The sequence below is a fragment of the Bufo gargarizans genome, chromosome 7 (assembly GCF_014858855.1).
Source record: "Bufo gargarizans isolate SCDJY-AF-19 chromosome 7, ASM1485885v1, whole genome shotgun sequence".
NCBI lineage: Eukaryota > Metazoa > Chordata > Amphibia > Anura > Bufonidae > Bufo > Bufo gargarizans.
Window position 1 is genome coordinate 82,186,229 of NC_058086.1, and position 25,025 is coordinate 82,211,253.

The following is a 25,025-nucleotide window of genomic DNA, read 5'->3' on the forward strand; positions in this document are numbered from 1 at the left end:
TTCGACGTCTGAATAGAAATGTTTAACAATGTGCCTTTTGAATTTTGCAGGTTAGGGTGGGGTGGGATGGGAGGGGGTGGGGGGGTTGGATTGGATTACTACACATAGTTTGGTGTCCTTTTCGTTATTAGCCATATGGACAGTATGGCTCTATGTCATCCTTGTACGTAATATGATAAAATGTGTAGTTACACTGTAAAATGTTCAATAAAAAATGATCTGATTTAAAAAAATAAATAAAATAAATAAAATACCACCTACTTCTCTAACTTCTGCACGGATTGCTCTAGGGTTGGAATCTTTTTCTCCATCTCATACATACGCTGTCTTACTTTCTCCATCTCACCATATACGTATTACCATAACATCCGTTTGCACTGCCCCGAGCTGTGTTACCAGGTTACCCATTAGATTTTCCATTCTCGAGACAAACAAAGTATGTCCTGCATCATTCTTGCATCTGTTTCTGTATATGTCACCGGGGTTCCCCTCTCCCCCTCTCCCCCCTCGGGTGTCGTCTCATGCGTCAGGCCTTGAGGTCTGACGTCCGTAGTTTTTTCTTTTTGTGGGGATCTATACCCGGGTGAGTTCGGGACCAAATACTTATTTTAACCCTGTTGTTTAGGCCCATTCTCTAGCCCTGTTACTGATCGCCTGGCGGTACTCCCCGTAGGGCCACGCTGTTCCTCCCTTTTTTTTTTTTATGGCATTTTGAATTTTATATCTTCCCTTCCCCCCTCCGTGTTTACACTAACAGAGATGCCCTAAATCCCTCAATATATAAGCCCTTAAACACAGGGTCTCTTTTCTTCTTTTTTTTTTTTTTTTCTTTGCTCCCTCTACATATTATAACAGACAGTTAGTTACAACAACAAATTGTTAAAAAGAATCAGAGAAAAACCAATTACAATCACTTCCTAACCTCTATGAAAAACCCCTAAATCGCATTAATGACACCAAATATAACCCCCTTTCAAATTAGATACAAGGGTTAAAACACATAATAATAAGTTAGTCCATAATTAGACCCTGGTTAGTTCAGAAGAAAAAATTCAACGATGTTAAATTAGACCTTAAACCTACAAAAGAAAAAACAACTTCTTTAAAGAGTTAGGGTCCAAAGTCTAGAATCCGGACACGTGCAAAAACCCATATATGGGAGAACGTAGTTAGTTCAGAAAAGTTTGACGGTGTTAGTTTAGACCTTAAGCCTGTAGAAGGAATCCAAAATCTAGAATCCCAACACCTACAGGAACACGTATAGGGGAAAGCGTATGACCACAGTAAACTGTATCGGCCACCAAACAGATATCTTCAATCCCGCTCTTCCCCTTTTTTCCTTCCATTTTCGTTTCCTATTCTACTCTTACTTTCCGTTTTTTCTCATTCAGTTTACTCCACTTCTCACTAGAGTGGGAAAGCGCAAACCAGCCTCAGCGACCGCATCCAATCCCCGCCAGGTATCTCAAAGCGCGTACCAACGTCAACTGCCAATCAATCAGCGGCGGCCTCGGGCGTCGCGCCAGTAGTCGCAGCCACAGCAGTCGACTGCCAATCAATCAGCGGCGGCCTCGGGCATCACACCAATAGTCGCAGCAGCGGTGGACAAGTAAATAAGCAGTAGAACATAAGTCACAGGAGGAGGCAAGGCCAACTACACTCCCACTATCAATCTTCTCTGCACTTTTTCATTCCGCCACAAAAGCTCACCACCCAGGCAGTCCTTCAACAGCGGCAGCAGCAGCAGACGGGAACCAGGGCACCCCCCCCCCCCCCGGGTGCGGCAGGCCAGGATCAAACTCTCCAGTAGGGGCAGACGGGGATCAGCGTCCAGGGCGAGCCTCGGCGTTCACGGACGCCATCTCACAGCGATCCAGCTGGTATCGAGTGTCCAGTGTGCCGGACCGGCAGAGGGGCGGAGCCTAGCGTAAGACGTCCGACCGCTCCCATGCTCCTCTGACCTTATGAGACATGTTCATGCATAAACTAAATTAGTATGTAATATTATGGAAGGTACTCTATTATCTGTTGTGGCATGAATACATATACTGGTTTGATCAGTGTAAAATATGTTTAAAAAGTATTAAAAAACAATTGAAACCACAATTCCAATCCCAATATATCCCTTAATATGTCATGATTCGTATCTACTTTATTATAACATGATTCTGTCACCAGAAATTCATAATGTTGTACTTTATCTCATCTCAAATACTGTGTACATACAGTGCCTTGCAAAAGTATTCACCCCCTTTACTTTTTTTCGTGTTTTGTTACATTACAGCCTTAAGTTCAATATTTTGTTAATCTCAATTTATTAATTTATATTGTTTAGAAATAGAAAACTGAAATGTCATGTGCGTATGTATTCATACCCTTTGTTAGGAAGCCCATAAAAAGCTCTGGTGCAACCAATTACCTTCAGAAGTCACATACTTAGTGAAATTATGTCCACCTGTGTGCAATCTAAGTGTCACATGATCTGTCATTACATATAGACACCTTTTTTGAAAGGCCCCAGAGGCTGCAACGCCTAAGCAAGAGGCATCACTAACCAAACACTGCCATGAAGACCAAGGAGCTCTCCAAACAAGTAAGGGACAATGTTGTTGAGAAGTACAAGTCAGGGTTAGGTTATAAAAAAAGTATCCAAATCTTTGATGATCCCCAGGAGCACCATCAAATCTATCATAACCAAATGGAAAGAACATGGCACTACAGCAAACCTGCCAAGATCCGGCCACTCACCAAAACTCACAGACCGGGCAAGGAGGGCATTAATCAGAGAAGCAGCACAGAGATCTAAGGTAACCCTGGAGGAGCTGCAGATTTCCACAGCAAAGACTGGAGCTAGGGCTGGGCGATATGGCCTAAAATCTATATTGCGATATAATTTTAAGCATGTGCGATATATATCGCGATATATTGTTTTCTATATTTGGGGGGCGTGTTTAAACTTTATTTTTATTTTTTACTTTCTATTTCATAACTATTAACCTTCTTAAGGGCTAGAACGTAGAATCCTTGTCATATTCACCCTAATATAGCTCTATTAGGGTGAATAGGACTTTACACTCTCTCTGCTGCCCTGTGCTTTATGCACACAACAGCAGGGAGCTGATCCCCCTCCCCTAAATGGTGCCATCCACAGATCCCCCTCCCCTAAACGGTGCCATCCACAGATCCCTCCCCTAAATGGTGCCATCCACAGATCCCCCCCCCCTCCCCTAAACGGTGCCATCCACAGATCCCCCCCTCCCCTAAACGGTGCCATCCACAGATCCCCCCTCCCCTAAACGGTGTCATCCACAGATCCCTCCCTCCCCTAAACAGTGCCATCCACAGATCCCCCCTCCCCTAAACGGTGTCATCCACAGATCCCCCCCCTCCCTCCCCTAAACGGTGCCATCCACAGATCCCCCCCTCCCCTAAAAGGTGCCATCCACAGATCCCCCCCTCCCCTAAACAGTGCCATCCACAGTTCCCCCCTCCTCTAAACGGTGTCATCCACAGATCCCTCCCTCCCCTAACCGGTGCCATCCACAGATCCCCCCCTCCCCTAAACGGTGCCATCCAAAGATCCCCCCTCCCTCCCCTAAACGGTGCCATCCACAGATCCCCCCCTCCCCTAAAAGGTGCCATCCACAGATCCCCCCCTCCCCTAAACAGTGCCATCCACAGTTCCCCCCTCCTCTAAACGGTGTCATCCACAGATCCCTCCCTCCCCTAAACAGTGCCATCCACAGATCTCCCCCCCTCCCCTAAACGGTGCCATCCAAAGATCCCCCCCCTCCCTCCCCTAAACGGTGCCATCCACAGATCCCCCCCTCCCCTAAAAGGTGCCATCCACAGATCCCCCCCTCCCCTAAACAGTGCCATCCACAGTTCCCCCCTCCTCTAAACTGTGTCATCCACAGATCCCTCCCTCCCCTAACCGGTGCCATCCACAGATCCCCCCCTCCCCTAAACGGTGCCATCCAAAGATCCCCCCTCCCTCCCCTAAACGGTGCCATCCACAGCTCCCCCCCTCCCCTAAAAGGTGCCATCCACAGATCCCCCCCTCCCCTAAACAGTGCCATCCACAGTTCCCCCCTCCTCTAAACAGTGCCATCCACAGATCCCCCCCTCCCCAAAACAGTGCCATCCACAGATCCCCCCGCTCCCCCGACGCTCACAGGAATACATTTAAAAACTAATCAGTAACTTTAACTTTATTAATTGGTGATCTCTTTACTGTATACCTTACTAGGTCTTAGCTCCGGTAACAGCAGGCAGTGCGGGGGGGGCGGCGCTCACTCACTGCCGTCATGCGCCTGCGCCGCCTAGTGGGAGGAGCAGGCGCGTGACGTCAGTGAGTGAGCGCCGCCCGCCCGCACTGCCTGCTGTTACCGGAGCTAAGACCTAGTAAGGTATACAGTAAAGAGATCACCAATTAATAAAGTTAAAGTTACTGATTAGTTTTTAAATGTTCTACTGTCAGCGGCGGGGCCCTGTATATTCTAACCCCCAGGCAAGCGTCCCTGTCACCATGGGAACGCCTGGGGGTTAGAATATACCATCGGATTTGCGTTTTCTCACGCTCACTGAGATCGTGAAAACTCAATGATTTACTGTCAGTCCCTCCCCTCCTCTTTTGTCATTGGTGGTCAGCGGCAGCCGCGCACAGTGGGGACGGAGGGACTCCCTCCTTCTCCTCTGTGCCGGCTCAGGAGAACATGGTGCGCACAGAGATCATATCGCGATCCGGCGATATAGGCGATATGCTCAAAATCCATATCGTGGCACAAATTTATATCGCATATCGCCTATATCGTCTATATCGCCCACCCCTAACTGGAGTATCTGTACATAGAACTACAATAAGCTGTACGCTCCATAGAGTTGGGCTTTATGGCAGAGTGGCCAGAAGAAAGCCATTACTTTCAGCTAAAAACAAAAAGGCACATTGTGAGTTTGCGAAAAGGCATCTGGGAGACTCCAAAAATGTATGGAGGAAGGTGCTCTGGTTTGGGCCATCAAAGAAAATGCTTTGTTTGGCGCAAACCCAACACATCACATCACCCAAAGAACACCATCCCCAAAGTGAAACATGGTGGTTGCAGCATCATGCTGTGGGGATGGGACTGGGAAACTGGTCAGAGTTGAGGGAAAGATGGATGGTGCTAAATGCAGGGATATTCTTGAGCAAAACCTGTACCACTCTGTGCGTGATTTGAGGCTAGGACAGAGGTTCGCCTTCCAGCAGGACAATGACCCCAAACACACTGCTAAAGCAACACTGGAGTGGTTTATGGGGAAACATGTAAATGAGTGGGAATGGCCTAGTCAAAGCCCAGATATCAATCCAATTGAAAGTCTGTGGTCAGACTTAAAGATTGCTGTTCACAAGCACAAACCATCCAACTTGAAGGAGCTGGAGCAGTTTTGCAAGGAGAAATGGGCAAAAATCCCAGTGGTAAGATGTGTCAAGCTCATAGAGACTTATCCAAAGAGACTTGGAGCTGTGATTGCCACAAAAGGTGGCTCTACAAAGTATTGACTTTAGGGGGGTGAATAGTTACGCACATTGACTTTTTCTGTTATTTTGTCCTATTTGTTATTTGCTTCACAATAAAAAAAATAAAAAAACATCTTCAAAGTTGTGGGCATGTTTTGTAAATTAAATGATGCAAATCCTCAAACAATCCATGTTAATTCCAGGTTGTGAGGCACCAAAACACAAAAAAAGTCACGGGGGTGAGTACTTTTTCATGGCACTGTATGTTACATTTATAAATGAAAAAAAATAAAATAAATGGAAAAACCATATAATAAATAGTCTAAAGATGAATAACTTCCTCTTAAATGGTTATAGCTACATAGTAATATATCAAGTTCTGTCCTTCTGGTGTGACTTGCTATATAAAAACATCCACCAAGTTCCATATTAGTAAATTGAATGGTGTTATGTTAGTTGCTGACTATTAGATAAAGGTCTTCTATAAGGAGTTATACAGTAAAGGTGTATCAACGCATAACTGATAATGACCAGTGTCAAAGTTGAAATAGAAATATTAGTATTGCGGTTATATGATATTAGTGTCAGTTAGTATTGCTTAATAATATGTTTGTACATTACCACTCCATATTTTTGTGCCAGTTTAAAGTAGCCTCCAAATTTGCTCCAATATCGCCGCACTTGTATTCACCAAACGCGTTTCAGAGTTTTTTTATTTACATTTTTTCCCCCCATTTATAAATATTATGTACACGGTATTTGACTTGAGATAAGGTACAACATGGTGACAGAATCTATATATAAAAAAAATCACTGAAAAAACAAAGATAAAAACATCCTGCTCGGTATGATATATATAAATGTGCATATGTCCTTGGCCATATTATTGAAGAAAATTACATAAATAAGATAATAATGCACTTAGTAAAGTAGATGCAAGCATTATATATGGACAAAGTCTCTCTCAAGCATATACTACAAAAATCACAGAAAGAACTAAGATCAAAACATCCTGCACGGTATGATATATAAATGTGCGTATGTCCCTGGCCAGAATATATATATATATATATATATATATATACACATAAAGAAGGACGTATATATGTATGTATGTATGTTCCGCGATCACTCAAAAACTCAACCATCGATATACACATTCCTTGCTACCTGGAGAGAATTCTTGTGTGGTCACCAGAGTTGAGCGGACACCTGGATGTTCGGGTTCGAGAAGTTTGGCCGAACTTCCCAGGAAATGTTCTGGTTCGGGATCCGAACCCGATCCGAACTTCGTCCCGAACCCGAACCCCATTGAAGTCAATGGGGACCCGAACTTTTCGGCACTAAAAAGGCTGTAAAACAGCCCAGGAAAGGGCTGCAAAAAGCAGCAACATGTAGGTAAATCCCCTGAAAACAAATGTGGATAGGGAAATGAATTAAAATAAAAATAAAATAAATAAAAATTAACCAATATCAATTGGAGAGAGGTCCCATAGCAGAGAATCTGGCTTCACGTCACCCACCACTGGAACAGTCTATTCTCAGATATTTAGGCCCCGGCACCCAGGCAGAGGAGAGAGGTCCCGTAACAGAGAATCTGTCTTCATGTCAGCAGAGAATTAGTCTGCATGTCATAGCAGAGAATCAGGCTTCACGTCAGCCACCAATGCAACAGTCCATTGGCATATATTTAGGCCCAGCACCCAGGCAGAGGAGAGAGGTCCCGTAACAGAGGATCTGGCTTCATGTCAGCAGAGAATCAGTCTGCATGTCATAGCAGAGAATCAGGCTTCACGTCAGCCACCAGTGCAATAGTCCATTGTCATATATTTAGGCCCAGCACCCAGGCAGAGGAGAGAGGTCCTCTAACAGAGGATCTGGCTTCATGTCAGCAGAGAATCAGTCTGCATGTCATAGCAAAGAATCAGGCTTCACGTCAGCCACCACTGCAACAGTCCATTGGCATATATTTAGGCCCAGCACCCAAGCAGAGGAGAGAGGTCCCGTAACAGAGGATCTGGCTTCATGTCAGCAGAGAATCAGTCTGCATGTCATAGCAGAGAATCAGGCTTCACGTCAGCCACCACTGCAACAGTCCATTGGCATATACTTAGGCCCAGCACCCAGGAAGAGGAGAGAGGTCCCGTAACAGAGGATCTGGCTTCATGTCAGCAGAGAATCAGTCTGCATGTCATAGCAGAGAATCAGGCTTCACGTCAGCCACCACTGCAACAGTCCATTGGCATATATTTAGGCCCAGCACACAGGCAGAGGAGAGAGGTCCCGTAACAGAGGATCTGGCTTCATGTCAGCAGAAAATTAGTCTGCATGTCATAGCAGAGAATCAGGCTTCACGTCACCCAACATTGGAACAGTCCATTGGCATATATTTAGGCCCCGGCACCCAGACAGAGGAGAGGTTCATTCAACTTTGGGTAGCCTCGCAATATAATGGTAAAATGAAAATAAAAATAGGATTGAATGAGGAAGTGCCCTGGAGTCCAATAATATATGGTTAAGGGGAGGTAGTTAATGTCTAATCTGGACAAGGGACGGACAGGTCCTGTGGGATCCATGCCTGGTTCATTTTTATGAACGTCAGCTTGTCCACATTGGCTGTAGACAGGCGGCTGCGTTTGCCGTACTGAATACACGTTCAGACAAAACGCTGGCCGCCGGGCAGGCCAGCACCTCCAAGGCATAAAAGGCTAGCTCTGGCCACGTGGACAATTTAGAGACCCAGAAGTTGAATGGGGCCGAACCATCAGTCAGTACGTGGAGGGGTGTGCACACGTACTGTTCCACCATGTTAGTGAAATGTTGCCTCCTGCTAACACGTTGCGTATCAGGTGGTGGTGCAGTTAGCTGTGGCGTGTTGACAAAACTTTTCCACATCTCTGCCATGCTAACCCTGCCCTCAGAGGAGCTGGCCGTGACACAGCTGCCTTGGCGACCTCTTGCTCCTCCTCTGCCTTGGCCTTGGGCTTCCACTTGTTCCCCTGTGACATTTGGGAATGCTCTCAGTAGCGCGTCTACCAACGTGCGCTTGTACTCGCGCATCTTCCTATCACGCTCCAGTGCAGGAAGTAAGGTGGGCAGTAGTCCGCACACGTTAAAATGTGGGCAACTCTGCTGTCGTTGCGCAGGCACTGCAGCATGTAGTCGCTCATGTGTGCCAGGCTGCCCAGGGGTAAGGACAAGCTGTCCTCTGTGGGAGGCGTATCGTCATCGTCCTGCCTTTCCCCCCAGCCACGCACCAGTGATGGGCCCGAGCTGCGTTGGGTGCCACCCCGCTGTGACCATGCTTCATCCTCATCCTCCTCCACCTCCTCCTCATCCTCGTCCTCCTCGTCCTCCAGTAGTGGGCCCTGGCTGGCCACATTTGTACCTGGCCTCTGCTGTTGCAAAAAACCTCCCTCTGAGTCACTTCGAAGAGACTGGCCTGAAAGTGCTAAAAATGACCCCTCTTCCTCCTCCTCCTCCTCCTGGGCCACCTCCTCTTCCATCATCGCCCTAAGTGCTTTCTCAAGGAGACATAGAAGTGGTATTGTAACGCTGATAACGGCGTCATCGCCACTGGCCATGTTGGTGGAGTAGTCGAAACAGCGCAACAGGGCACACAGGTCTCGCATGGAGGCCCAGTCATTGGTGGTGAAGTGGTGCTGTTCCGCAGTGCGACTGACCCGTGCGTGCTGCAGCTGAAACTCCACTATGGCCTGCTGCTGCTTGCACAGTCTGTCCAGCATGTGCAAGGTGGAGTTCCACCTGGTGGGCACGTCGCATATGAGGCGGTGAGCGAGAAGGCCGAAGTTACGCTGTAGCGCAGACAGGCGAGCAGCGGCAGGATGTGAAAGCCGGAAGCGCGAACAGACGGCCCGCACTTTATGCAGCAGCTCTGACATGTCGGGGTAGTTGTGAATGAACTTCTGCACCACCAAATTCAGCACAAGCGCCAGGCAAGGGATGTGTGTCAAACCGGCTAGTCCCAGAGCTGCAACGAGATTTCGCCCATTATCGCACACCACCAGGCCGGGCTTGAGGCTCACTGGCAGCAACCACTCGTCGGTCTGTTGTTCTATACCACGCCACAACTCCTGTGCGGTGTGGGGCCTGTCCCCCAAACATATGAGTTTCAGAATGGCCTGCTGACGTTTACCCCGGGCTGTGCTGAAGTTGGTGGTGAAGGTGTGTGGCTGACTGGATGAGCAGGTGGAAGAAGAGGAGGAGGAAGCCGAGAAGGAGGAGGTGGCAACAGAAGGCAAAGAATGTTGCCCTGCGATCCTTGGCGGCGGAAGGACGTGCGCCAAACAGCTCTCCGCCTGGGGCCCAGCTGCCACTACATTTACCCAGTGTGCAGTTAGGGAGATAGAGCGTCCCTGGCCATGCTTACTGGTCCACGTATCTGTGGTTAGGTGGACCTTGCTACAGATGGCGTTGCGCAGTGCACACTTGATTTTATCGGATACTTGGTTGTGCAGGGAAGGCACGGCTCTCTTGGAGAAGTAGTGGCGGCTGGGAACAACATACTGTGGGACAGCAAGCGACATGAGCTGTTTGAAGCTGTCTGTGTCCACCAGCCTAAATGACAGCATTTCATAGGCCAGTAGTTTAGAAATGCTGGTATTCAGGGCCAGGGATTGAGGGTGGCTAGGTGGGAATTTACGCTTTCTCTCAAATGTTTGTGAGATGGAGAGCTGAACGCTGCTGTGTGACATGGTTGAGATGCTTGGTGACGGAGGTGGTGGTGGTGTTGGTGGTACATCCCCTGTTTGCTGGGCGGCAGGTGCCAACGTTCCTCCAGAGGCGGAGGAAGAGGCCGAGGCGGCAGCAGCAGAAGAGGTAGCAGGGGGAGCCTGAGTGACTTCCTTGTTTTTAAGGTGTTTACTCCACTGCAGTACATGCTTTGCATGCAGGTGCCTGGTCATGCAGGTTGTGCTAAGGTTCAGAACGTTAATGCCTCGCTTCAGGCTCTGATGGCACAGCGTGCAAACCACTCGGGTCTTGTCGTCAGCACATTGTTTGAAGAAGTGCCATGCCAGGGAACTCCTTGAAGCTGCCTTTGGGGTGCTCAGTCCCAGATGGCGGCGGTCAGTAGCAGGCGGAGTCTCTTGGCGGCGGGTGTTCTGCTTTTGCCCACTGCTCCCGCTGTTGGCTCGGTCTCACCACTGCCTCTTCCTCCGAACTGTGAAAGTCAGTGGCACGACCTTCATTCCATGTGGGGTCTAGGACCTCATCGTTCCCTGCATCGTCTTCCACCCAGTCTTGATCCCTGACCTCCTGTTCAGTCTGCACAGTGCAGAAAGACGCAGCAGTTGGCACCTGTGTTTCGTCATCATCAGAGACTTGCTGAGGTGGTATTCCCATGTCCTCATCATCAGGAAACATAAGTGGTTGTGCGTCAGTGCATTCTATGTCTTCCACCGCTGGGGAAGGGCTAGGTGGATGCCCTTGGGAAACCCTGCCAGCGGAGTCTTCAAACAGCATAAGAGACTGCTGCATAACTTGAGGCTCAGACAGTTTCCCTGATATGCATGGGGGTGATGTGACAGACTGATGGGGTTGGTTTTCAGGCGCCATCTGTGCGCTTTCTGCAGAAGACTGGGTGGGAGATAATGTGAACGTGCTGGATCCACTGTCGGCCACCCAATTGACTAATGCCTGTACCTGCTCAGGCCTTACCATCCTTAGAACGGCATTGGGCCCCACCATATATCGCTGTAAATTCTGACGTCTACAGGGACCTGAGGTAGTTGGTACACTAGGACGTGTGGATGTGGCAGAACGGCCACGTCCTCTCCCAGCACCAGAGGGTCCACTAACACCACCACGACCATGTCCACGTCCGCGTCCCTTACTAGATGTTTTCCTCATTGTTATCGTTCACCACAACACCAAAAATATTATTTGGCCCAATGTATTGTATTCAAATTCAGCTGACTATAAATTTGAGGCCTAGTATTTAGGCGCTGGGTGACAGGTATAGGTTTACTGACAGAATTAGACTTGGAAATGCACAGTAGCGGGTGTGTGAAGTTATTCTGAATGACCCTATGTGCACCTTGAATATGATATACCCTTTTAGGGATAGATTTCAAATAGCTCTGATACAGCAGAAACCACTAAATTATGAAATTGCTAAATTGGGAATTGTATTTCAACCCAGAACAAAAACTGTGCTTGGATGGACACTAAATAACTTGCCCAGCCACAGCAATTTAGCAGGATGTAAATTTGAGGCCTACTATTTAGGCGCTGGGTGACAGGTATAGGTTTAATGACAGAATTAGACTTGGAAATGCACAGTAGCGGGTGTGTGAAGTTATTCTGAATGACCCTATGTGCACCTTGAATATGATATACCCTTTTAGGGATAGATTTCAAATAGCTCTGATACAGCAGAAACCACTAAATTATGAAATTGCTAAATTGGGAATTGTATATCAACCCAGAACAAAAAATGTGCTTTGACGGACACTAAATAACTTGACCAGCCACACCAGTAACGACAGATTTAGCTGGATATAAACTTGAGGCCTAGTATTTAGGCGCTGGGTGACAGGTATACGTTTACTGACTGAATTAGACTGGGATATGGCCAAAAAATAACCACACTATTGATGGTTAAATGCACTTGGTGTGACAGCTTGACCAACCACACTACTGAGGGTTAAATGCACTTGGTGACAGGCGCAGCTTGCCCCTGATTTAGTATATGGCCAAAAAATAAACAGACTATTGCTGGTTAAATGCACTTGGTGTGACAGCTTAACCCTGATGTAAGCTTTAGCCAAAAAAACAACCACACCATTGAGGGTTAAATGCACTTGGTCGCAGCTTGTGCTGGCGCACCACAAGACACAAAATGGCCGCCGATCACCCCAGAAAAAAGTGACTGACAAACGGTCTGGGCAGCCTAAAAACAGTGAGCAATTGAGTGTCAGCAGCTCAATGATCCACAGCTGCAGATCGATCAATTAATCAAGTCCTTTGGAGGAGTTAATCAGCCTAATCTCGCCCTACTGTCTCAGCCGCAACCTCTCTCTACGCTGATCAGAGCAGAGTGACGGGCGGCGCTATGTGACTCCAGCTTAAATAGAGGCTGGGTCACATGGTGCTCTGGCCAATCACAGCCATGCCAATAGTAGGCATGGCTGTGACGGCCTCTTGGGGCACGTAGTATGACGCTTGTTGATTGGCTGCTTTGCAGCCTTTCAAAAAGCGCCAAGAAAGCGACGAACACCGAACCCGAACCCGGACTTTTACGAAAATGTCCGGGTTTGGGTCCGTGTCACGGACACCCCAAAATTCGGTACGAACCCGAACTATACAGTTCGGGTTCGCTCATCCCTAGTGGTCACGGCTCTTTAGAATGTACTGTTCCTGAGATATACCCAAAAAATACAAATATGGCACATCACATGACCTACATTAGCCAATAGAAGCCTGCAGGTGTTTCTCTTCATATCCCAACTGCCATACACACAGTCACATGTCCCTTATCAGCCAATAGAAGCTTACATGTCCTTAGTCTCCACATACACACAGTTGTACACCAGGTTTCCATAAGAATCCAGCCATTTTTCTTCACTGCTTCAGGTCAGCTTTAAAGGGGCAGGCTATGTGGATGACACTGTTAAGGGAGCGGAGTGCTGTGGAGGTGAAAGTTCAGGGGGCAGGTAGGGTGGCCATTCAGGCCACCCTTAAAAGACAGACTTAAAAACCCTGCCCCAGGTCCCTCTAAACCACGCCTCTAATCAGGTTAGGCCACGCCCACTCCGCAGCCTACAGGGATTGAAAAAATGAAGGTAAAAATGAACTTCGGTCAGCTTCAGGGGTGGGAGGGCTGGTGACTTTCTCCCTGCAGCTCACACTCAGACAGCACAGTGCTGCTGTCTGAGTGTGAGCTGTTCAAAAGGACATCCCTGCGTGAGAAAAATGCATTAGCCAATAGAAGCCTGGTCACATAACCCTTATCAGCCAATAGAAGCTCTCAGGCATTTAGTCTCCACATACAGACAGTTTTACACCAGGTTTCCATAACAACCCTACCATTTTTCCTCACTACTGTGGGCCAGCTTTAAAGGGGCAGGGCTCTGTGGATGACACTGTTAATGGAGCGGAGTGCTGTGGAGGTTACAGTTCAGGGGCATGTAGAGTGGCCATTTAGGCCACCCTCAAAAGACGGACTTAAAAACCCCGCTCCCAGGTCCTGCTAAGCCACACACCCTCCCACTTTGCATGCGACAGGGATTGAAAAAATCAAGGTAAGAATCAACTTCTGTCAGCTGCAGCGATCGAGGGAAGGTGACTTTCTCCCTGCAGCTCATTCTTAGACAGCACAGTGGTGAGTGAGCTGTTCAAAATAACATCCCTGTGTCCGTCCAGGCCCTGCGCCAGACGGAGGACAGGGGGAATGAAAGCCAGACTGTCTGGCCCAAAACCAGGCTGCTGTGGAGGTCACTGTTAAGGGGCCGGGATGCTGTTGAGGTCACTGATAAGGGGGCAGGCACTGTGGAGATCTCAGTTAAGGGAATAGGGAACTGTGGAGGTCATAGTTAAGGGGACGTTCATCTATGTAAGTCAGTGTTAATTATCGGGGTGCTGTAGAGGTCGCTTTTATGGGGGATACTGGCAATATCTTTTAATGACCTACACAAACATTAAATGAAATAGATGAAATACACCCGTGCGAAGCCGAGTCCTTCTGCTAGTCATGTTATAATAATGTGCATATGAATCATGACATATTAAGGAATATATTGACATTGAAATTGTGGTTTCAATAGTTTTTTTAATTCATTGTTTTTTAATTAATACTTTTTAAAATATATTTTATACTCATCAAATCAGTCTATATTCTCCGGTGTGGCATGAATACAGAGTGCTTTCCATAATATTACATACCAATTTAATTTACCAGTCGGCGGAGGGTACGCCGATGGTAGTGCACCTTAATCCAGAAGCCTGGAATAGGAGAGCCAGTGTAAAATTATCAATATATGTTTATGCATACATGGCATAGATGTAGCAGATCTGCAGTATTTTGCTTCTTCCAGATTTGTCTTGTTCGCTTTGCCCCTTGTTCATGTGCCCCTGCAGGCTCGGACTGGCCCACAGGGGTACAGGGGAATCCCCCGGTGGGCCCCTGAGCAAGATGGGCCCCTAGTCTCCAACCCCCTGCACAAGTGACACATAACACATTAGATTTACTGCACTACATACATATATTCAATGTACAGCCGCTCAACCAGCCTATGTTAACATAGTACATAACATAGTACATAAGGCCGAAAAAAGACATTTATCCATCCAGTTCGGCCTGTCATCCTGCAAGTTGATCCAGAGTAAGGCAAAAAAAAACTGTGAGGTAGAAGCCAATTTTCCTCACTTTAGGGGAATAAAAATTCCTTCCCGACTCCAATCAGGCAATCAGAATAAATCCCTGGATCAACGATATCTCTCTAGTAGCTATAGCCTGTAATATTATTACGCTCCAGAAATACATCCAGGCCCCTCTTGAATTCCTTTATTGTACTCACCATCACCACCTCCTCAGGCAGAGAGTTCCATAGTCTCACTGCTCTTACCGTAAAGAATCCTCTTCTATGTTTGTATACAAACCTTCTTTCCTCCAGACGCAGAGGATGTCCCCTCGTCACAGTCACCGTCCTGGGAATGAATAGATGATGGGATAGATCTCTGTTCTGACCCCTGATATATTTATACATATTAATTAGATCTCCTCTCAGTCGTCTTTTTTCTAAAGTGAATAACCCTAATTTTGATAATCTTTCAGGGTACTGTAGTTGTCCCATTCCAGTTATTACTTTAGTTGCCCTCCTCTGGACCCTCTCCAGCTCTGCTATGTCTGCTTTGTTCACTGGAGCCCAGAACTGTACACAGTACTCCATGTGTGGTCTGACTAATGATTTGTAAAGTGGTAGGACTATGTTCTCATCACGGGCATCTATGCCCCTTTTGATGCAACCCATTATCTTATTGGCCTTGGCAGCAGCTGCCTTGACACTGGTTTTTGCAGCTTAGTTTGCTGTTTATTAAAATTCCTAGATCTTTTTCCATGTCAGTGTTACCGAGTGTTTTACCATTTAATAAGTACGGGTGACTTGCATTATTCCTTCCAATGTGCATAACTTTACATTTGTCAGTGTTAAACCTCATCTGCCACTTATCTGCCCAAGCCTCCAATCTATCCAGATCCCTCTGTAGTAGTATACTGTCCTCTTCAGTGTTAATTACTTTACACAGTTCACATAAAAAACGTGTTTATTATATTTGAATGTATCTGTACGGTGGGCCCCCAAAATAAATTTTACTGGTGTGCCCTAGGTACTCCAGTCCGACCCTGTGCCCCTGTGTATGTGAGTTGCACTGCATTGATGTAATAATCCAATCTTTCACAGAAGAGAAGCGGAATGAATTATTCTCTCATCCGACTGTCCGCAAAGTATACTGTGATGCTGTTGCACCTCTTTTTAAACCGGTATGTTTTTAATTCTTAATAAATATTTTATTGTTCCCCAATACATCTTTTGTGGATATGTTTATTTAGTCATAAAACACTGCTTTATGACCTGCAAGTCCCTACGCAGCTTGTAAAAGTTGATAATTTGGTGATTCTTTGTAGATAGTTTGGTGATCAGGTAGATTCTCAGCCAACCTTAACTGGTCCTAAGAAAGAAGGGCTTCTATTTGTGATTATCATATTATTATGAAGAGGTAGTTATGAGCAGCAAAGAAAAAGGGGGTCAGTCAGCACATCCCAGTGCGCAGGGGCACTTTGCTATGGCTGAGAACAACACTGTAAAAGAAAACATGCAATGCAACAGCTCTCTGCAAACCAAATAAAGTACAAAAATGCATAACAATTGCTAATGCTATACTTATAAATTAGAGATGCTTGACAAATACATTTTGTACAAAATTATTTGAGCCCATCTGCCGCATCTCAAGGCGATCTCTGTAAGATGGGTCCTAACACTAAATACTACCCTTTACGTGCCATGACGGCTACCATGCAATTCAGGGAGTGTAGGTTCCAAATGCATGTCGGACCTGCTTTAATTTCTGTCATCTTTGGTGCCAAAATGGCCTCCATTATATCCAAGGAGTGCAGGTACCAACATGCATGCCGGGCCCACTCCACACCTCTCTTGGTGCCAAATGGCCACCAAAGAATGCAATGAGAGTCCACACTATACCTCTCCTGGTGCCAAATGGCTTTAGTGAGCTGGCCAAGCTATACACTCACACTAATTAAAATCAGCCTATGGGGCAGACGAGCTGGTCAGGAGTGCACGGCTTTGTACTTGGTTTGCAGAGAGCTGTTGCATTGCATGTTTTGTTTTACTGTTTTGTTCTCAGCCATAGCAATGTGCCCCTGCGCATTGGGATGTGCTGACTGACCCCCTCTTTCTTTGCAGTTTGTACTGGAGGTGTGGCTGCCTCCTCAGTCATGCACTCCTGACCAGTTCGTCTGCCCTATAGGCTGATTTGAATTAGTGTGAGTGTATAGCTTGGCCTGCTCCCCCTCACTCACTGAAGCCATTTGGCACCAGGAGTGAGATAGTTTGTGGACTCTCGCTGCAGTCTTTGGTGGCCATTTGGCACCAGGAGAGGTGTGGAGTGGGCTCGGCATGCATGTTGGTACCTGCACTCCTTGGATATAATGGAAGCCATTTTGGCACCAAAGATGACAGAAATTAAAGCAGGCCCAGCATGCATGTGGAACCTACACTCCCTGAATTGTATGGTAGCCGTTATAGCACATAAAGGGTAGTATTTAGTGTTAGGACTCATCTTACAGAGATCGCCTTAAAGTGCAGCAGACGGGCTCAATTAATTTTGTACAAAATGTATTTGCCAAGCATCTCTAATTTTTAAGTATAGCATTAACAATTGTTATGCATGTTTGTACTTTATTAGGTTTGCAGAGAGCTGTTGCATTGCATGTTTTGTTTTACAACGTAGTTATGAGCAATCACATATTTTAGAACTCCCATAATGCAGAGTGAGTGCATGCTTGCAGCCTCCTCTTGAAAAAGTTATACACCCATGAAAAATGACTGTGAACTTACCAAGCCCAGCTCTATTTTTGTCTCTGCTGTACCTCTAGCTATGGTTTGATAATTAAGCGCCCATCAAGATTGATTGGACAGGCTTAGAGTTATGGACTTGAAGGGGTTGTGCACTTTGGGGGGTTTTGGCAACCCCCCCTCTTGGGCAAATGTGCCTATTTACATGCTTCCCAGTACTGGCTCTCCTCCCCTTCTCTCCTCGACTATCCGTTTTGATGCAGCTGCAGTCAATCGCTGGCCACAGGGGTGATCTACTTCCCTTGTGTCCTGTCAAATGGTCACATGACGTAAGGAGAGCAGATCACCGCTGCTGCAGCCAATTATTGGCTGCAGTGACATGAAAACAAAAGTTGACATCCTTGTAATTTTTTGTGCCTTTTGGAATAATAGCTCAACGAAGGTACCATAAAATTCTGCTCTTTACTAAAGCCTGTATTACACAAGCTGATTGAGCAGGCTATTGTCGGGAGGGAAGCGTTTTCTCCTGGCAATCGCTTGCTAGCTATAAGAGGAGACCGCTGCTGTTACATGCAGCTGTTTTCTCCGCAGCATGGGGAGGAGTGATCACTATGCCATCGCTTGTCCACATACTGCCTAGAGGTTTGACGGCAGCAGATCGCTATTAGACAACATGGTCTGCTGCTGGCAGCATGCTTAAAAGTCAGAATTGCCCGATGAACAACCTTAATATTGCACTGCAAGATTTTTGCTAACGAGTGTGTTTATTGGCCAGAAAATTGGCCAGTGTAATACAACCTTGAGGCAGCATATACTCTTGACAGATCTGCTTCAGCTATATGCCTTGAATGATAAATGAACAACTTATTCCCAGGTTTTATCATGCAAAATTCCTATTTATAGTTAATATAGGCAGAAAACATACTTCTGCTCAAAAATCCTCGTCTTTACATAAAATGTACACAAAAAATGCAAGTCAAAATACCACTGCTTGCTGTTCTGGAGGCACATTAATGGAAACCCAACAGACCCCATTGTAGTCTTTGGACGCCAATGAGCACTGTTGGTATAATGGATGTCTGTCATATAATGGATCCTTCGCGTCCATTTTTTCATATTTATCAAAGAAAAGATAGATAGATTACCAACATGGTAATTATACTGTAGTATCAGACCTCTTATAATGTGAACCCTGATGAAAATATTAGCTGTAAAATTGTAGAGTATAAGTTATCCATATGGAATTGAGTGACAATTACCCTTATATGCCAAACTGTCATTGGAGGACAAGCTAATAAAACTATTTTACATTTCTGTATTTCTTTTAGGGAAGAATTGTTTATCCAAAAGATATCTGGTTTGAGGAAGGAATGAAACTTGAAGCCATTGACCCTCTTAATGTTGGTAACATATGTGTAGCTACTGTATGCAAGGTTAGTAGTTTATAACAATATTAACTTCCTTATTACCAGTTAAGGAGCATTCACACAACTGCGTCATGTTTTGCGGTCCGCAAATTGCAGATCTGCAATACACTGATGCCGCCTGTGTGTATTATGCAAATTTGCAAAACAGAACAGGCAGCCTATTATAGAAATGCCTATTGTCCACAATTACGGACAAGAATAGGGCTTGCTCTGTCTTTTTTGCAGGGCCACGGAATGGAGCAACTTTTGCGGCCCCATTGAAATGAATAGGTCCACCCTCGTTCCGCAAAATTGCGGAACAGATGCAGCCCCATACAGTCGTGTGAATGAGCCTTTATTTGAAATTGTCATCTGCAAATGCATTCTGGGTGGTACAGTTGGTAGTGCAGTCAGTCAGTTGCAACTATTCACGTCAGATCCTTTAAAAGAAATTGAGTTTTACATCCGGTCTAAGAAGTAACTTTTCAAAAAAATAATTGTGTATGTTTCATATGCTTATATAAGTGGCTATGATCGGTAACATCTAAAATCTTTGATGTTTTTGTACACATGGCACAGTAGGGCCCATCCCTTGCGACTCTTCAGCGTACGGGGCCCTAGTGAACACTGAACAGATGCGTCTACTCTGGGGTTCACCTGAACCCCTACTTCTTTGGTGTAAGAGCGGCTCAGTCAGCCCCAACTCCGGCCCCAGCTGGCTGAGCAAGGCCTATAGCTGAGCCCATAACCGGTAGTTATCCAGGCAGTTAAAGGGAAGGGCCCCCTTGTAGGGAGGCTTCCAGTAGGGCCCCTTGGGTTTGTAGTAGGGGGGCTCTAGCCGGTAAGTGGGCCCATAGTTTGGGAAGGGCGGATAGGGAGGGTGCATGATCAGAGTCCTGCAAGGAGCAGGTGGGCTGCGCGGCTGCCCCTTATATCAGCCTAACGTTACTTTAACGACCGGCAGCCCTGCAGCCTTAACACCTTCACTGCCAGCCACACCTGAGCCTCCCCAGCGTGGTGGCATCTCCGCATTGTAGGCTGTACAAATGGCGGAGTTCTCCCTCATACCGCTGCACGTGCGCCAACTGATGGAACTGGTCACAATCACACTTATCAGGCTCACACCAGAAAAGGTTCCCCCCAACTTCAGCATAAAATAGGAGATGCGCAGAATACTGGGCAGCAGCAGCTATTAGCAAGTGGTGAGGTGATCATCAGTCATCTCACCACTTGCTAATGTTAAGTATGTAAAGGGTTAATAGGAGCCCCGGCGCTGGTCAAGACACTAAAAAGCCAGTGAACCATATCTCTTTCAAAAGTCTGTGCTTAGTAGGAGGGGAGGTTATCTCCTGAAGGTAATCTCCTACTAAGCACGATTATTGAAAGAGATATGGTTCACTGGCTTTTAGTGTCTTGACCAGCGCGGGGCTCCTATTAACCCTTTTATTCCCTTATTAAGAATGTTTGTGAGCCCAGGCAGGGAGCTTACACGGAGCACCAGCAGCGGCCCCTGAGTGTTATCAGGGTTGTAAAGACGATAAGGATTAGCCTTCATCAGCGGCAGCGCAGGGGTGACTGTGATAGTCTGTTTGTGGATTGTTTGTATTCGCTTCTCAAGCTACCTCTGTTCTATGGAGCAGTCGGCATGGAGCGGCTCCCTGTCTTCATGACTGACTGAAGATCAAGCTGCTGCTGTGTGCAGCGCGGGAGAATGGGGGGAGGTGTGAGAGGAGCAGCTAATGGCAGGGCAGCCCGGGGGATACTATCACCAATTAGCAGCCTCCTCTCTAATAACAGAGCTCTATACTGTGCGGAGCTCTGTTATTGGATTACCGCCTGCCTGCTGTATGAAATCCCGTTCTTCTTAAAGTGGCAGAGCAGCGGAGGGTCTAAGCGCAAATGGCGACAAGACTACAAAGTCTTGTCGCCATTTTGCAATTCTAAGTCGCATTGGCGACCATTTTGGTCGTCATCTGGAGCCCTGCACTAGCATTTCTGTAAACTGATAACCAGGAATCTGAAATCCTAAACGTTGCCATACACATTAGGGGTCTGTTAGTAGTGGATTATCTCTCAATTGAAAGTACTGTTACGAAGAGGATGTGGATTCGCTGTGTCACTTGAAAAAATTTGACTTGAGGCTACTTCTAAGGGCATTATCTAAGTGGTCTTCACCGTTTACCCATTGAGGACCAAGGGATGTATTTGTCCCATCTTTTTAATTGCCTATATCATCTGATTAAGAACTTAAAATACTTTTTTTTTTTTTTGTCAAAATATTAGTTCTTATCGACAAATGGATCTAGCTTTATTTATTGTTCGAATACATTCTTAGAGAGAAACAAATATAATTTGAAGTATAATGTATAGATGAGCACTCCTCATCCGGTCTTATGCAGAAATAAAAAAATGAAACAAATCTTTTAAAAAAAAAAGGTATATATATATATATATATATAAAAAGTGTGTGATATACAGATAAAATGGCGTATACAAATGCTTATTGGAATTCCCACACAGACGTAAAATCAATATGAATTTGATTGCATTGGTGCAATTGTGCAAATAAAGTGCATGTACAGTGAATACTGTGGAATAAAAAAATAAAAAAATATATTAATAATATATATTATATATTTTTATATGATGAAATAAAATGTACAATCTAGTTGGCGAGTTGATCCTAGTGCTGGTGAATTAATTAGAATTAATATTCTTGATATATGATCAAAAGGTAGTTGAAAAATATATATAAAATGAGAAAAATATATCACTGTGATACAAATAGTCCAAAATCTTCTCCTATAGATTTGTGTTCTCCTTTCCTCTGTGGGGTGATTTTTATTCTTCTATAATGGTTAATGCTGTAAGTAGTGATACATAGCTAGCATTTGTAATGCCCAATGGGTTAACAATGATAAATATAGTTCTGCTGGATACTGTTGCAGTATTTCAATGTAGTGATGCAACAGTATCCAGTAGAACTTTATTTATCATTGTTAACCCATTGGGCAGTACAAATGCTAGCTATTTATCACTACTTACAGCATTAACCATTATAGAAGAATACAAATCACCCCACAGAGGAAAGGAGAACACAAATCTATAGGAGAAGATTTTGGACTATTTGTATCACAGTGATATATTTTTCTCATTTTATATATATATCTATCAAGAATATTAATTCTAATTAATTTACCAGAACTAGGATCAACTCGCCGACTAGATTGGACATTTTATTTCATTATATATATTTATATATATATATATATATATATATATATATACACACACACAGTACAGACCAAAAGTTTGGACACACCTTCTCATTCAAAGAGTTTTCTTTATTTTCATGACTATGAAAATTGTAGATTCACACTGAAGGCATCAAAACAATGAATTAACACATGTGGAATTATATACATAACAAAGTGTGAAACAACTGAAAATATGTCATATTCTAGGTTCTTCAAAGTAGCCACCTTTTTGCTTTGATTACTGCTTTGCACACTCTTGGCATTCTCTTGATGAGCTTCAAGTGGTAGTCACCTGAAATGGTTTTCACTTCACAGGTGTGCCCTTTCAGGTTTAATAAGTGGGATTTCTTGCCTTATAAATGGGGTTGGGACCATCAGTTGTGTTGTGGAGAAGTCAGGTGGATACTAAGCTGATAGTCCTACTGAATAGACTGTTAGAATTTGTATTATGGCAAGAAAAAAGCAGCTAAGTAAAGAAAAACGAGTGGCCATCATTACTTTAAGAAATTAAGGTCAGTCAGTCTGAAAAATTGGGAAAACTTTGAAAGTGTCCCCAAGTGCAGTCACAAAAACCATCAAGCTCTACAAAGAAACTGGCTCACATGCGGACTGCCCCAGGAAAGGAAGACCAAGAGTCACCTCTGCTGCGGAGGATAAGTTCATCCGAGTCACCAGCCTCAGAAATCGCAGGTTAACAGCAGCTCAGATTAGAGACCAGGTCAATGCCACACAGAGTTCTAGCAGCAGACATATCTCTAGAACAACTGTTAAGAGGAGACTGTGTGAATCAGGCCTTCATGGTAGAATATCTGCTAGGAAACCACTGCTAAGGACAGGCAACAAGCAGAAGAGACTTGTTTGGGCTAAAAAACACAAGGAATGGACATTAGACCAGTGGAAATCTGTGCTTTGGTCTGATGAGTCCAAATTTGAGATCTTTGGTTCCAACCACCGTGTTTTTGTGCGACGCAGAAAAGGTGAACGAATGGACTCTACATGCCTGGTTCCCACCGTGAAGCATGCAGGAGGAGGTGTGATGGTGTGGGGGTGCTTTGCTGGTGACACTGTTGGGGATTTATTCAAAATTGAAGGCATACTGAACCAGCATGGCTACCACAGCATCTTGCAGCAGCATGCTATTCCATCCGGTTTGCGTTTAGTTGGACCATCATTTGTTTTTCAACAGGACAATGACCCCAAACACACCTCCAGGCTGTGTAAGGGCTATTTGACCATGAAGGAGAGTGATGGGGTGCTGCGCCAGATGACCTGGCCTCCACAGTCACCGGACCTGAACCCAATCGAGATGGTTTGGGGTGAGCTGGACCGCAGAGTGAAGGCAAAAGGGCCAACAAGTGCTAAGCATCTCTGGGAACTCCTTCAAGACTGTTGGAAGACCATTTCAGGTGACTACCTCTGAAGCTCTTTCAACGAGGGTCAGCCGGCACTCCGTTTGTAGGCGTGGTGCACGTGTCCAGGGCCGAAGTCCAAGTACAAATAAAAGAAAAGACCGGCACTCACTTATCTTCAAAGATTTTTTCTCTTTTATTCGCCACACATAGATATGTTCAGTGACGCGCGTTTCGGCTCTGTTGCGAGCCTTTCTCAAACCAATGGCATATAACAAAATCATACACTACAATTGATTTAAATAGACCGCCAAAGCGGAAATGACATCATGTAGTCATGGTAATTCAGACAAACAAAATGGAGTAAAGGGTAAAAAAGAAAAAAGAAAACAGAAAAAGCAAGAAGGAGGGAACAAAAGAAAAGGGGAAACACAGAGTAACAATTTAAATAATCAGATACACGTGAGAAACAGCCCAATCGCAACAGCATCAATAAGAATGATAGTAGTCATAGATTCTTTTGAAGTTCTCTAGATATTCGTACTAGCTTGCAATTCAGATGATGCGGTTGGGGGGTTCCTCACGTTTTCTGTAAAATACAAAAAACACAAAGTATAAATTTAACATACATATAAAAGAAACAGCCATCTATAAAAAGCTATGGAGATCATACTCCCGGTTTTCTATACAACATGGCTTCATTTTCCTACACGGAAGAACGGGCACGGGAAATCGTGTCCAATGTGACTGCTAATGTGGACTTTCTCAAAATACCTCCCACGGAGTATCGAGGGAGAGAACTCGAAAAGGAGGTAAGGAGATTAACCTCCTGGGAACTACATGTATCCACACTTGCTGAATATTGCCGCTTGCACCGTATCCCACGTGGATTGCGAGTCCATTTGAGACCCACGTTTTTTTGTGACAACATTGATTATTGCACTAACTTCTCAAATATTCTAAATAAGTGCTCCATGGACTTGATGGTATTAACCATCGAATACCTGACGGAAGCTATCATGACTAGCAGGCAGAAAATTGCCACCATTGAGACGCAACTCAAGGACGCTTTACCAGCTGAGGAATTGGTTACTCTAAAATCCAAAGTGGAAAAAATTGGCGCTGACCTGAAAAGGGAGATAGAAAGCACTAAACGCCAGAAATTTATCAGAGACTCTGAGGACTATCAGAATAAACGTGTATATAAATGGCAAGATCTGTCTGGCACAGCTATACCTCTATTTACCAGGCAGCAACGTCGGGGAACCTCGATGTCATCCGGATCGGGAAGTGATTCCACTATTGGACCTCCGCGTGCGCCTTTTTTAGGCAGAAGGAGACAAAGACCTCAACAAAGAAAAACACCAGACGAGCAGGACGCCATTATCGGGGGTATCGACGCACCACGGATAACACGCTCTCAGGTAGAGATGACACTTTAATTTTCAATATATCCTCTAAAA

At 45.3% G+C, this 25,025-nt stretch overlaps 1 protein-coding gene across 4 annotated transcripts in view; it reads left to right on the forward strand.

Moving 5' to 3' along the window:
- Nucleotides 1–25,025, forward strand: part of L3MBTL2 (L3MBTL histone methyl-lysine binding protein 2) — a 517,603-nt gene that overhangs the window by 209,730 nt on the left and 282,848 nt on the right. For all 4 annotated transcript variants that reach the window (XM_044301290.1, XM_044301288.1, XM_044301291.1 and 1 more), the window contains exons 10-11: nt 15,919–15,998; nt 18,879–18,983. In XM_044301290.1, coding sequence (XP_044157225.1) covers nt 15,919–15,998; nt 18,879–18,983 — 185 coding nt within the window. The remainder of the gene's footprint in view (nt 1–15,918; nt 15,999–18,878; nt 18,984–25,025) is intronic.